General features: G+C 36.0%; 1 protein-coding gene across 1 annotated transcript; it reads right to left on the bottom strand.

Moving 5' to 3' along the window:
- Positions 1–4,611: 4,611 nt before the first annotated feature.
- Positions 4,612–6,770, bottom strand: eif1 (eukaryotic translation initiation factor 1). Its single transcript, XM_056741570.1, has 4 exons — positions 6,581–6,770; positions 5,546–5,709; positions 5,364–5,465; positions 4,612–5,285 (listed from the first exon to the last, which is right to left on the bottom strand). Exons 1-4 carry the CDS (start codon positions 6,609–6,611, stop codon positions 5,241–5,243), a joined length of 342 nt encoding a protein of 113 aa, XP_056597548.1. The 5' UTR covers positions 6,612–6,770; the 3' UTR covers positions 4,612–5,240.
- Between the last annotated feature and the right edge of the window lie 6,411 nt (positions 6,771–13,181).

Below are 13,181 nucleotides of genomic sequence, written 5' to 3' on the forward strand. Positions count from 1 at the left end.
TTCTTAAATGTAAATCTAAGAGATTGTTTTATGCAGATCACATGGCAATGAATCCATGAATGGTATATCTGCAAGGTCATCTTAATTTAGCATAAAAATTTTGCCAGAGCTCAACGTAGACGCGGTTTGAAAAAGTACAAGCAGTTTGTCCCTTCACGTGTCCCTTAGTTCAGTTGTTTTTACTTTGTTTATTAGGTTTTTTTAATTTACATGTATGGATTTAACAGTGTTTGCATATTTTTACAAGAACCGCTTATGGTCACTGAACGGGAAATATTTTAAATAAACTCTTTAGGCCTATGACCTTTTTTACATTTTTACTTTCACAGGAGAAATAACAAAACCTAGGGTGGCGGGAGATGGGTTTGAAAAACTGGAGTGTTGACAGGTATGTCTAAAAATCGAAAGTTGCTATTGTTTGTACTTCCGTATTTTAATGCACTTATTTAGGTTATTCATTTTTTTCAGCGATTTAACGCCCATGCCAAAGTGTCTTAATGCTGAGTGTCCTTATAACCAAAGTGTGATATGGAAATACAGCAGAAACTGCAGTAAAATGTAAACAATGAAAGTTGAATGCACAGTATGATGATATCTATCTGTTTGCCAGTTTTAGTAGCACATATAAACTTAATAATTCAGCAACTGTATTTCTGTGCCAGTGCAGATAGTGGATACATATATATATAAAACTGCATTCTCTGAGCCTCAGGCACTTTTCTGAGTTTAAACAGTATGCTATCCTTGACAATTTGTGGTCGAGCAAAAGGTATGCTGAAAAAGCAATATAATTTCTGCTTATATAAATGTTATATTATTTAAACACTTTGGTGAGTTTTGCTTGTTTGAATCCAACTTAATAGCAATGATTTGATCTGACAAGGTGCAAGGCACATCATATTTCTTTTAAAGGAATCATGCAGCTCCATTCATTTATCTTAATTCTCAACTCATTTTCGATTGATTTACACTAAATTATGAAAGCTTTGACATACTCTTTGGTAACAGGCTACCATGCTGTGGTCTCAAAACTTTGGAAGAAAATGACTTATTGTTTCGTTTTAAAGAGGGTGAACATGTGAAAAAGTATTCCACAAAATGTGTGAGTTCTCTCTCTAACCCGAGGGGAGGGGGCATGACAAATAATATTGACAGAAAACAAGCACCTTGGCTCTGCAGCATAGGGAGAAAATAACATATAATTTTATGTGGATCTGTCTCTCTTTCTAACACACATACATACACACAAGATGGTGCAGTTATAGTTTCATTAATACACTGTGCACAATATATATTATAAATTCCCTTTTCCCACAGGAAAAAAAACTTCATACATAGGCAAAACTAGACATTTATGGATGCATAATAACTTTTCAAAGGCAGTTCTTCGTGGATGCAAGATACAGAGACACCCCACTGTACCCATAAAAATCGTCCCAAAACAAAACAGAGTTCAATAGCTGCTGTCGTTCGAGGCTGATTTCTTATAGATGTATTTTTTCCTAAACAAGATCGGTTTTAGTTATTTTATTTGCATAAGAGTTGTTGGAGGCAGAAACTTTAATAGCTTCCCATGGGAATTCAGACTAAATTGGACTCAATTCAGACGTATTGTGTAATGTATTGCTCATTTACTTGTTGTTGTTTATAGATATTATTCGTATCAAATTGAATATCATCAAATATAATGAAAAAATAACATTGTCTATTTGTCATTGTTTTATTTGTCGGGGATCCAGAAAGTTCAGATCCATCATAAGCACATGCAACACATAACCAAATGTTTAAACCCACAACTGTAGAAAGTTTATTGCTGACTATAGGCCTACAATAAAATCCTTGCGAGTTTAAACCACTTCATTTGATTTAAATAGAGATTCATGGAAATAGAGATGGTGTTATGAAGCAAAAATGAACCGTTTGTGCAGTTGTGTGCAAAAAGAATACCTGGCTGTAATCGATCTAAACCTTTTCAACTTGATACAGATCCACTTGTTCACAACGCTATTTCCGGGAAAGTACATTTATTCCTTTGAAAGTTTTAAAAGGTCACACAGATTTGTGAGCAAACTTTTATCGTCAGAGCTGTAAAACTTCTCGGCACAGCGTAACCACGAGATGCAGCCTGAAAAAAGATTTCACACGGTGAAAGAGCCCCTTGCATCTTGAAACCAACTCGAGATCAACACTGTTTGTTGCCATGGCACTAAGAGGCTTTCCCTGGTGATTTTAAGAAATTCAAAATGGATCAGACATCTGGGCCAAGCACCAGCTCTCCAGCAGAGAGAGAGAGAGAGATAGAGAGAGAGAGAGAAATTATACAGAAGCCGTCTGGATGTTCCAGACTGAAAACATTGGAGCTCTTAACATGCCATTGCATGAAAGCAACAAACATTAAGCTCAATACTCCAGGCATTTTGTTTCAGTGACATGCTTTTTAATGTTGAGAGACTACACAACAGATACACCTGCAAGGCCTGTCGCTTCTCTTCATGGATAACAGAGAGAAATCAAACAGACTTTAAGGGAAGCTTCTTTTTGATTCATGGATTTGAAAGGTTTATTGCACCATGTTGAAAGCTGTCCTCAGACTTCTTGTAAAGAGTACACCAACCTACCAATGCACAATGGCAGTCGAGAGGTAGCTCTCTGTAATTTTGCATCCACAGTGTTTATCAGTTCACAAATCATGGAGAAACTCTGTAGGGGTGAGCATTATTCAACAAAACATTTCCCATTGAATTTTTTGGTTGCAGCATGTTAGTTGTGCAAGAAAAAAAATGTACTGTATGAGAGTAAAAACAGCACTTTGGGACAATGTGCGTAGACAACTTGTTTATAGTTGGTTAGTAGATAATTCATTTCCTAAAGACCGAACTGTAAAAAAATTGTTGGTTCAACTTAACAAAGTTACCTGGTTGCCTTAAAATACGAGTTAAAGGGATACTTCACCCCAAAATAAAAAAATCTGTGATCATTTACTAACCATTGAGTTGTTCCAAATCGGTAGAAATGTCTTTGTTCTGATTAACACAGAGAAAAATATGTGGAAGAATACAGATTTTGCCCCCTGATTGACTCCGATAGTAGTAAAAATTACTTTATCTTTTTTCTTCTTCTGATGAACACAAAAGAAAACATTTTAAAGAATGTAGGACAGCAAACAATTCTGGGGCACAATTGACTACCATTGTATTTTTTCCTACTATGGCAGTCAATGGGGGGCAAAGTATGTCTGATTATGAGCATTCTTCCAAATATCTTTCTCTGTGTTCATCAGAGTAAATGATTACAGAATTTTCCTTTTTGTGTTAAGTAACCCTTTAATTCAACTTAAAACATAAGTCAACTTAACTAGTTTAGTCAACTCAACAAGAAAATGAGTTAACTAATAAAAAAAGTTAAATCAAGTTTATGTAAATAAATTGGATGAAACTGAACAGAATTACATTGTTAACACAGGTATCATTCATATACTGTCTTCACGCAGTATAGGCCTGACCAAACCGATTGAGCGGATCACATTGGATTGTACTTAAATAACACGTCAATAGCTTTGTTCAATATGTTCCTTCCTCCAACAATTACCTTGATTACTTATAAATCATGGCACTTCTTTTGTTAGTGAAATAAGCTTTGTTTATTTATTAGGTCTATAGCCTACCACATCAATTATACATTCAACTAAAGATTCATCAAAATTAATTTACTCTGTGTTTCAAACATTTTCCATTTGGCTTTTTATTTCCTGTATTTATCACAGACATGTTATTGGTAAAAGTATCCTGGTCTAATTGGAACATTCGGTTTGTTCTTAGTCATTAATCTAGGTACTCCAATTAAATCTGCCAAGAAAAGACACATCGCATTTAAAAGCCCGGGTCCAGATAACATCAAAGGCTTGGGTTTTCCGAAACCTTCGTATCACTACATCATTCAATACGTACGTCGTTGAATATATCACCATCACTCTTAAGATATAACTTAATAAATTTAGTCCTTTAGAAATGGCTCATGAGTCATTTATTTGTAATGCTACTTTTCCATTCATTATGAATGACTATTCTTCTGCATTGCAAATACATGAACAATGGCACTTGTATTAGACTTTTTATGTTTGGGAACTGAGTATTTAACTTGTCATGCAAAAAAAAGGCAAAGATGTGCATTTAAAATAAATGTCAATATTTTATCGTGTATGAAATTTATACTTCTATTGCGCCCTCTAGTGTACAAAAAGAAAACAATTATGCAGTGGTCTTTCCAGTGAACAATAGCATCATTCACATTTTTATATATTTTAACTATTTAGAAGCCATTACACCTAGTTTTTGGTATGGTAAATGGGGCAAGATGTATTGCTACCCTAATCTAGCGAAGCCAAATTTCTGCTTGTTAACACATTCAATAAAAAATACGGAAGCCAAACAAGTCTAACATTAAAGCAAAAGTGAACGTTGATTTGTTCAACGTTTAACAAATGGAACTTTCAGAAAAAATATAACAAACTTATAATAAAGAAGCTCTTATGGCTATGGCTTTTGACCAATAGACATTTTGTAGACACATTGACAAACCTTCAAGAGCATTTTCACAACAGTGACACAAGAGTATGGGATATTGTTTATTCCAGACCAAAAAACTAAATATGGTATTACACATTTAGAAAATTCGAAATTATGCATAATGTGAACATAAAAGGGTAAAAAAAGGCAGTTAGAGATGCATTTTAGAGAAAAAACTGGGCTGCCACGCTTTGTGCACAAATTGCACAATGTAATCCTGAAGCAGGCTGGCCCACATCATAACTAAAATGCAGATTCTTCACGATGGAATTTAAGCATGATACAAGAAATTCTCTAAACTGCCCCATCTGCACCCCGCCCTTAAAACATAAAAATGTGCAAAACATGGCATTTGAAGATCCTGCTGAAACATCTTGTACAAAACAAAGAGAAAGTTACATGGAATTGCGTCTTAGCACAAATTAAAACTAAAAAAAGGACTAAAGAGGGGACAAAGAAAAATCATTTATCCTGCATAATTTCCCTCGCTGTCTGTCCATGCACGAACAAGACTGGTCAATTTGATAAGGGTGCCATCCTAAAAGTCTCAAATCAGAGGTAATCATATTTAGCTTTTTTTAATCCCCTGAAGGGGAGAAGTGGCTGCTGGGGGGTAACCGGCAGCGTAAAAGGGTAAGTTGTGATAGATATCAGAGGGAGGGGTAAATTCAGCTTCTAGAACCCGTGGACTTTGAGCTGCTCCTCCTTGGCCAGTTCAATCTGTAAGAGGTGATGGAAAAACAGGCCTGGTTATCGAACTTCCAAAAGGTATGAAAATCCACCCAAGCTCATACTTACATCAGTGAGAAACTGGCAAATGTTCTTGCGCTGATCACCTTGCAGCTGAATTACTTCACCATACTCGGGGTGCTCAATCACAGTCCCATTGCAGGCAAATTTCTGAAAATGCAATGCAAAATGTTAAATGCACGTCTCATCCAAGCCATACAGCAAAGGATCACACGTAAAATAACGCTGACCTTCTTGAAGGCCTTGACTAGCTTCTTTTTATCATAGCCATCGGCTATGCCCTGAACCGTGGTCAGAGTCTTCCGCCCGTTCCGCTGTTGAATTCTTATGTGGATGTAGTCCTCAGTCCCACCTGGGAGCCGATCATCACCCTTAGTTGCATCAGCAAAGGGGTCTTTAGAACAGAGAACCAAGTAAACATTAGTCAAGCAAGCATTGTATAGTGGAAAAGTCCATATTTATGGGCAGGTTTTGTTTTTCTACAGAAAGCCTAGAACACGTGTTTTTCCCTAAACTAATAATATTTTAATAGATTTGTGGGTATTGTGGTCATAAAAGAAAACATCATTATTCAAACCAGAGTTGCAGTGAAACACAGTTAGTTTTCTTAAAGAAATAAACATGTTCCGACCAAGCCAATAATCTTTTTTAACAACCGGGTAGAGTTCATTAACCGTCCGTTCTCCATAACCCAGGATTAAAGAACGTTCATCTAACCGCAAAGATTTCGTCATTGCGCAATTTTAGCGTCGTTCTTAATCTGTCAACACGCGCAAATATTCGAGAGGCTTCTGGCGGATCGAGTGAAGGCTAAAAATAAGTCAACATCGGCTTCCATTTTGTTTCGAGTCCAAAAAAACAAGCTGGTGATCAAAATGGTAATTTTCCCGTCGACGACAACGTTTCTTCCGACGAATGTACATAAACGACAGTTACATATAGATGAACGAAAAAATATTTATCTTGAGGTGTTTAATCGTATAAAATGTAACGTTTCGATATTTCGGCGAGCCAAACAATAAAGACGAAGGCCCGATTGCTAGTTTCGACGGTCATTTTCGTTACGACGATAAAAACGACAATGATCATTTAAAATACTAACTTGCCTTCACAAACAACTTACAATTAAGATATATATGAATGCATATTGCTACATAGCAAATATAAATCGTATTTTATTTAAAATAACGCTAACCGGAACCCATCGTTTTCTTTCGCCCTTCCCCCCTCACACAGACATATTTGATGGAGACCTCAAATCGTACCAAAAGTTTGGAGGTTCTGGATAGCGGACATACGATAAGATTCCCTTTCCTTTCGGACGACAACTGATGGTCTTGCGATTGCGTTTCTTGGGAATCTGGCCTTTAATCAGGAGGTTTCTTCTCAACGGGTGCTCCAAGGCTTTTGCCGAGCTCAGAGAATGGCGACAGTCAGCTCTTGCAAGCTTCAAAACAGCTCTTTAAAGCCCCGCCCCATCTGCGAGTATGACATCACCGCGTCGTCGCGTTTCCTCGGCTGCCTTACGTAACTGTTATTGGATTTTGGGGATTTTTTTAAAACCAAATGGATATTTGTTCTATTGTTGGCTACTTTAGTATTTTCTTCTGTTTCTTTATACAGGCAGCATAAAATAAAAAAAATAAAAATACGACAATAACAACATCATACACTATAATGGAAAATAATGGGAATACAAATAAAGAAAAAATATAGAATATTAAATGAGATTCATGTAATAAATCAAACGTTTTCACTTCATTCAAAACGTTAAAAATAATTGACCAAATCTCATGTATTTTTTAACACGTATAATTTTGCAAAACAGTACGTAATGTGAAAACAGACCAGCAGGGGGCGCTACCTTATTTAGAATTCATCAACCACAGTTAGAAGCTCATTGAGATTTTCTTTGAACCAAATTTACAATAAAGTCAAGATTATTGTGCTTCGTAAGTGCACTTAAAAAGCACCGACATTCTTTTATCATTTTTGCACCAATTGTTTTACATGCAACATCCGCACAGCAATGTTGACAAAGTATGAGAAATATTTCACTATTATTAAAAATGTAATTGTACGGTAGTAATGTTTACAACAACCTCAATTTACACGAAATAAATATCATATACATTAAAGTGAAGTGAAACTTTAAATACATTTTATTTATTATACCTCCTGAAAAGTAATGAAAGACGCAACTGAGTGAATTCATTTTGAACAGTAGATGGCAGCATGCAATTGTTTCTTTTCTACTTGCTGGTCTTTATCTTAAGCCACAGTGAAAATTGTTTGTTGATTTGTATTCATAAGGAGTAATTGTCTTGTCCAAAAGAATATAAAAAAAACAATGTACTGAAAAACAATTGAGTTATTTGAACTCAGCTCCAGCAGTGACCACTAAGTGGCGAACTTTACTAAAAAGACCTAAAAAAAGAAATTCAACATTTCTTGTTTGCTTCTGTTTTGTCCTTTATGCTAATCTATGTCGAATCAACTGTTAAGACCAAACAAATGTGTTCTCAAGTGTTTCAATTTTACTGAAATGTCTCTGCTCAGTAGGATTTGTTATCTACTTTTAGAGTAGATTTTTTTATTTTTTATTTTATTTGCTGGCAAATAATTGTCGCATTTGTCTGTACATTTGCCTAATGTAGCATGTGTTTGTGGAGACTAAATGCATAAAATAGAACATACGGGACATATCACCATTCATAGGTTTAGATGAGTGTTTCTCAATGCTTTTATCACTGTACACCCATCCTAGGTCAAGAAGAGTTTAATGACTTTAGTCAGGTGTTGGAAGCATTATCAGATCACTCGGCCACTCCCTTCGAAGTCTTTAATTATCTCTCAAAACTTTTGTGCAAAGAAGGACATTTGAGAGGAGCCGCCCTGGAGGAAAATCGTTTGAAAAACACTGATCAGCATTTATCCATGCAAAATATAGCAGGCCTATTCTTGGACAAAATCAGATTACAGTTGTCTGGATTTGACCTAAAAATATTGCAATCTGAAAATCTGGTTTCATTTTTGATCAGATGGGAACAAGTTTCAAGCTTCAGGTTAACTTTGCATTGGTGGTGGGTCAGAAGAGACCCCCCTCATATGATTGTAGAGCGCTTTGGGTGTACAGCAATACACAATAAAGCGCTATATAAATGCTTCATTCATTCTTTCATTCATTGCATTACCAGTGAAAAGCATGCTTATACAATCCAAAAATCATTAAACTACAAAACCACACAACTTGCACAATTTGACCAACTTTTCAACATAATGCCTCATTTGTATCAATGCAGTTATTATCGGTATTTGTTTTATGCAGGGAGCGAGGGGATCTGACCTTATGAAAACACCTCACATGGGTTTATGGTGGCCTGGTGACATCACAATGTTTTGTTTTTCTCCTTGATATATAATAATCATGGGGCATATTAGTTTCTTTTAAGTTAATTTTTAGATGTTCGGTGTGTTAAAAAGTAGTCACTTAAGACTCTGACTTGCAAATGCAAACAGGGACCAAAGCAACTAAAATAAAGAGCAGGTAACGGGTAGAACTGGTCCGAGCAGATTGAAGTATGCTTGCTTGTGAGTTTCAGCGAGAGTGACACTGTTTACATGGCAAGTCAACATCTCCACCAGTTTGTAGATCCTTGCGTGAAAAAACAAACTACAACTTTTAATAGAAGCACTTATGTTGCCATCTGTTCAGACTGAATGTTGAAACATTTATTGGTTCCAAGAATGAACATTTAACATGAAGAGAAAGCATTGAAACAAGGTTTCACCACCAGAAGTGTTCTGATTTGAGATCTTCTCTTCAAAACAACATGAAAGGTGGAATTTGAGGTTATATCTGATCGATCTGACGAATGATTGTTTACAGAAAATGTATCTCAATCAAATGATCTTTACTCAATCAACAGTGAGATAACACAATTACACACACTGATTAACATAATACTGTTCTTTTAATGTAAATGTACATTTAGTGTTTAAAGGAGAAGTTCATCCAAAAAAAATCTGTCATATTTATACATTCTTACTTCGTTCAAAACCTGACTCTTTTTTTGTAAACAAAAGAAGATATTTTGTCAAATGCCTCATTGGTTTTGTCTCTATAAAATGGAAGTCAATGTGGGGCCAATGTTGTTTGGTTAGCAACATTCTTCAAAATATCTTCTGTGTTCTGGAGAAGAAAGGAAGTGGGTGAACTATCCATTTAAGCACAATAACTTAATTCTGGAGGGACTTAGTCAATGAAATGAAAATCATTTGCTTTTGATAGTGTTTGTCCACAATACTGTCTTAAAGTCATTGTTAGAACATCAGATACATCAATTTTGAGAGGAAATTGAAACTTTTGCATGAGTCTCTAGTTTCCCCAACAAGTTCCATTCGAAACTAAAAAGTTTGCAATCAAAAGCCAAAGATTCTGAAATCAAATTTTTTATTTTAAAATCTCTTTAAATCCAGGGAAATGTGAGGTGAAACCAAGAGCACTTTCTCAGATTAACCTCTTAGCAAAAAAATGTTCCTCTGGGTTATCTCTAGATCAAGTCAAACTCACAACTGGAAAAACTTTTGAACATAATGGCTCATTTGTATCATTGCCAGTTATTATCTGTATTTGCTTTATGCAGGAAGAGAGGTGATCTGACCTTACGAAAACACCTCACATGGGTTTATAGTGGCCTGCAGACATCACAATGTTTTGTTTTTTCTCCTTGATATATAATATTCATGGGGCATCTTAGTTTTTTTTTCGAGTTATTTTTTAGATGTTCAGGGAAATGTGAGGTGAAACTAAAAGCTCCTTCTCAGATTGACCTCTTAGCAATAAAGTGTTCCTCTGGGTTATCTCTAGATCAAGTCAAACTCAGGTTTGTTGTCGCCGAAACTCATTTGAATATGTTTATGGCCCGGTTAAATAGCCAGTGGCCATATTCTCAACAAACTAACGTTTGTTGTATAATGACACGACTGTTGTTTGGAGGACAACATGAGGCACGAAGCGGGTTGTTGCTTAAATATGAAACTGCCACGGTCAGACTGCAGTGAAAATTTTGCTTTTTTACTAAAAACTTTACTCAAATTTTGTCGGGCTCTAGCTTGTGTGTTTCTGCAATGTGTGTGTGTCCCATAGTTCCGTCTTAACACGGTGTATCTTCACTCAAATGAGCACAACGTAACTTTAATCTAGCACGTTTCTCAAGTTAGATCTTTCACTAAGGCTTTGTATGCACATTCTGCATGACACGCTGGAATTTCTTCTGTCAGTACATTACAGCAAGTGCACTGCATACAGACAGAACCGGGCAGGTGAAGACAACTCTTTACGACAGGGTAATTTTTGACCATAGGGCATGGGCGTTCTATCACACGATGAGCAGTGCAAACTGAACACCTAAACTATGAACATATTTATTTTATGAAGCAAAATATCAAAACATCAAGCAAAATTGCATATGCAAAAGAAATGATTCTGGAATGTTCCTCAGAACTCATTTCAAAACCCTTTTTGTGATAACATGTAACCTGCTTTGATCCTTATATTTTTTGCATGCATTTTTAAGGCGGTAATAATGCACATATAGTGAGTCATTCCTTAAATATGTAATAATGCTTGTGAACATTACATGTTGTTCTAAAACATTCCCACATTCGCAATCACACAATACAAAGAGGATCGCACAACCGTTGAACCGCAAATTTTCCTCTGAGCAACAACGGTCTTACCGTCAGCACGTTATTGTAATTCAGTGGAAGTCATTGTAAACTATATTGAATTGGATGTCCCGTACAGAAAGAACAATATTGCACACATGTTGGCAAGTAGTTCACTTATTACAACAAGATTCCAAACATGTACCTTAAAAGGACATCTAATGGTGTGAAGAGCTTACAAATGCCAGGCATGTAAAAACACGCCCTAGTTAAAGATATGCATGTGCACTCGTTTTAGTTGCTTTCCAATCATTATAGACTGATATTCAAATACAGGGGAGACTGAGGTGTGCGTTTTTGAATAAAATTTGATCATATATATTTTTTGTAGTACAGTAGTAAATGTTGTGTCAGGAATGAAAAGTGCACAACTTTCTCATCTCAAAAGATTTTTGTTTAGTAAATCCTTTATATTTGGATAGAGATTTGTAAATACTGTAACCTCAGGAGGACGGTGGGTGTGATGTCACCTCTAAATTGGTTAAATTGACAACTCACCCTATTTAAAAACCCCTCAGTAGTCAGATGTAGAAACTACTCAAACAACCTCTCTGTATAAGTGCTGTGCATTTATTTATTTGAGGCACGAACGCTACAGAAATAGCAAAACCTAATGTTTAAAAACATTGAAGTATGACTGGCCTTTCACTGACTTCAGTCCTTGGCTTCACATGGAACGCAGAGCTGCATATGTGCACCATATCTGATAAACCACATGACCGTCAAATATGTTCGCAAGCTTTAATTAAACCGCAAGATGATAAAAAGTTTCGCAAGAGCACTAAAAGAGAGTGTGTGAATGAACATTCTGATTGATTGATGGTTGGGCGTAGAGGTCCAAACGCACACTTTTCTTCTGTCTCGCTTGTGTTCACTTGTCAAGCCCTGGGGGAGAAGCCACGAAAGAGTCCCTCGCCGGTAGTCTCTGCGTGTTACCTTCCCTGTGCTTTGAATTGATCAGACACACCCTCTGTTCTCGGATTCATGCCTTCTAAAACATTCTACATTCAGAGCACAAACAAGCAGAACAATGCCATTATCTTTTAATTCAAGCAAATAAAACACAAAGATAACACATGTGAGTGCATTATTTAAATTCTGGTTGAATAAAGAAAATAGGGCATAGATTCATATAAGTAAACTCTTGTACAAACAGACATTTGTTTCCCATTAAATGCATTTCAGTTGAGAAATGCTTCAGTTATCATGACTCACTGTTTGTTAAAACTCTCTGCAGAACAAAAGTATCCACTTGTGAATGCATCCCATGAATGAACAGGTCTCTACAGATGTTATTTTTTCCCAAACGGCGCTAAGCCGCAAGCTTTGTTTCCATGTTAAACAGAAGTAGCACTCAATCTTTCTAATGTCTTAATTGCATCTGTATTTGAATCTGTCATATCATCAGCAAATCTGTATTAACTGTTACTGAAGCTAAATGAGTTGTTTCTCCAAGAAATCATTAGAGATGACAGTCTGTCCTGGAGATTAAATGGAGAGCAAATGGAAACGATTGTATAAATCTCTCTCTCACATATCAGATGTTTCTCTTAAAGAGTCAGAAATCTCACACATGTCTCTGTCAATAGAGTTTCAGAAGAGATCTCAACGATGTCTCAAACTGTGCTCAGATTTGTCAGGTCTGCTATAAAAAGTCAATATTATTGGAGATCTCAATATGAACTCAACTGTTTCTCATCAAATGTAACCAAATCCAGATTATTTAACCTCTGCTATACACATTTATTTTACACTTCCATACTCTTTGGTCAGTCTTCATAAAGCATCATAAAGACCAAATGTGAGCTGTAATTGGACATGTCCTATTGCAACGACAAAACGCAGAAAGATACAGTAAGATACAGTATATTTCTGTATTATTTTCATAAAAGACAAAAACTCATAGGTTTAATATACATAACATGGTACAAGGGCAGGGGCGTATCCAGATGTTTTTGGTGGTCAGGCATACACACTGGTCAAAATATATAAGGGATCGCTTCAATCACATATTACACTTTCACGTTGAGACATTGCAAAGATTATTGGATACAAAATATTGTGAGAATGGTCAATGAAACCAAAATCAAGAAGACATTCATTTTATCTCGTAGAGATCACTGTACAAGAATCTAA

This window comes from Triplophysa dalaica, chromosome 25 (genome assembly GCF_015846415.1).
Source record: "Triplophysa dalaica isolate WHDGS20190420 chromosome 25, ASM1584641v1, whole genome shotgun sequence".
Lineage (NCBI taxonomy): Eukaryota > Metazoa > Chordata > Actinopteri > Cypriniformes > Nemacheilidae > Triplophysa > Triplophysa dalaica.

Coding starts and splice junctions, on each gene's coding strand:
- eif1 (XM_056741570.1), bottom strand. CDS start 6,611: ATGTCCGCTATCCAGAACCTCCAAACTTTTG. Junction 5,710..6,580: donor CCAGAACCTCCAAACTTTTG/GTACGATTTGAG, acceptor TCTGTTCTAAAG/ACCCCTTTGCTGATGCAACT. Junction 5,466..5,545: donor TAGTCAAGGCCTTCAAGAAG/GTCAGCGTTATT, acceptor TTGCATTTTCAG/AAATTTGCCTGCAATGGGAC.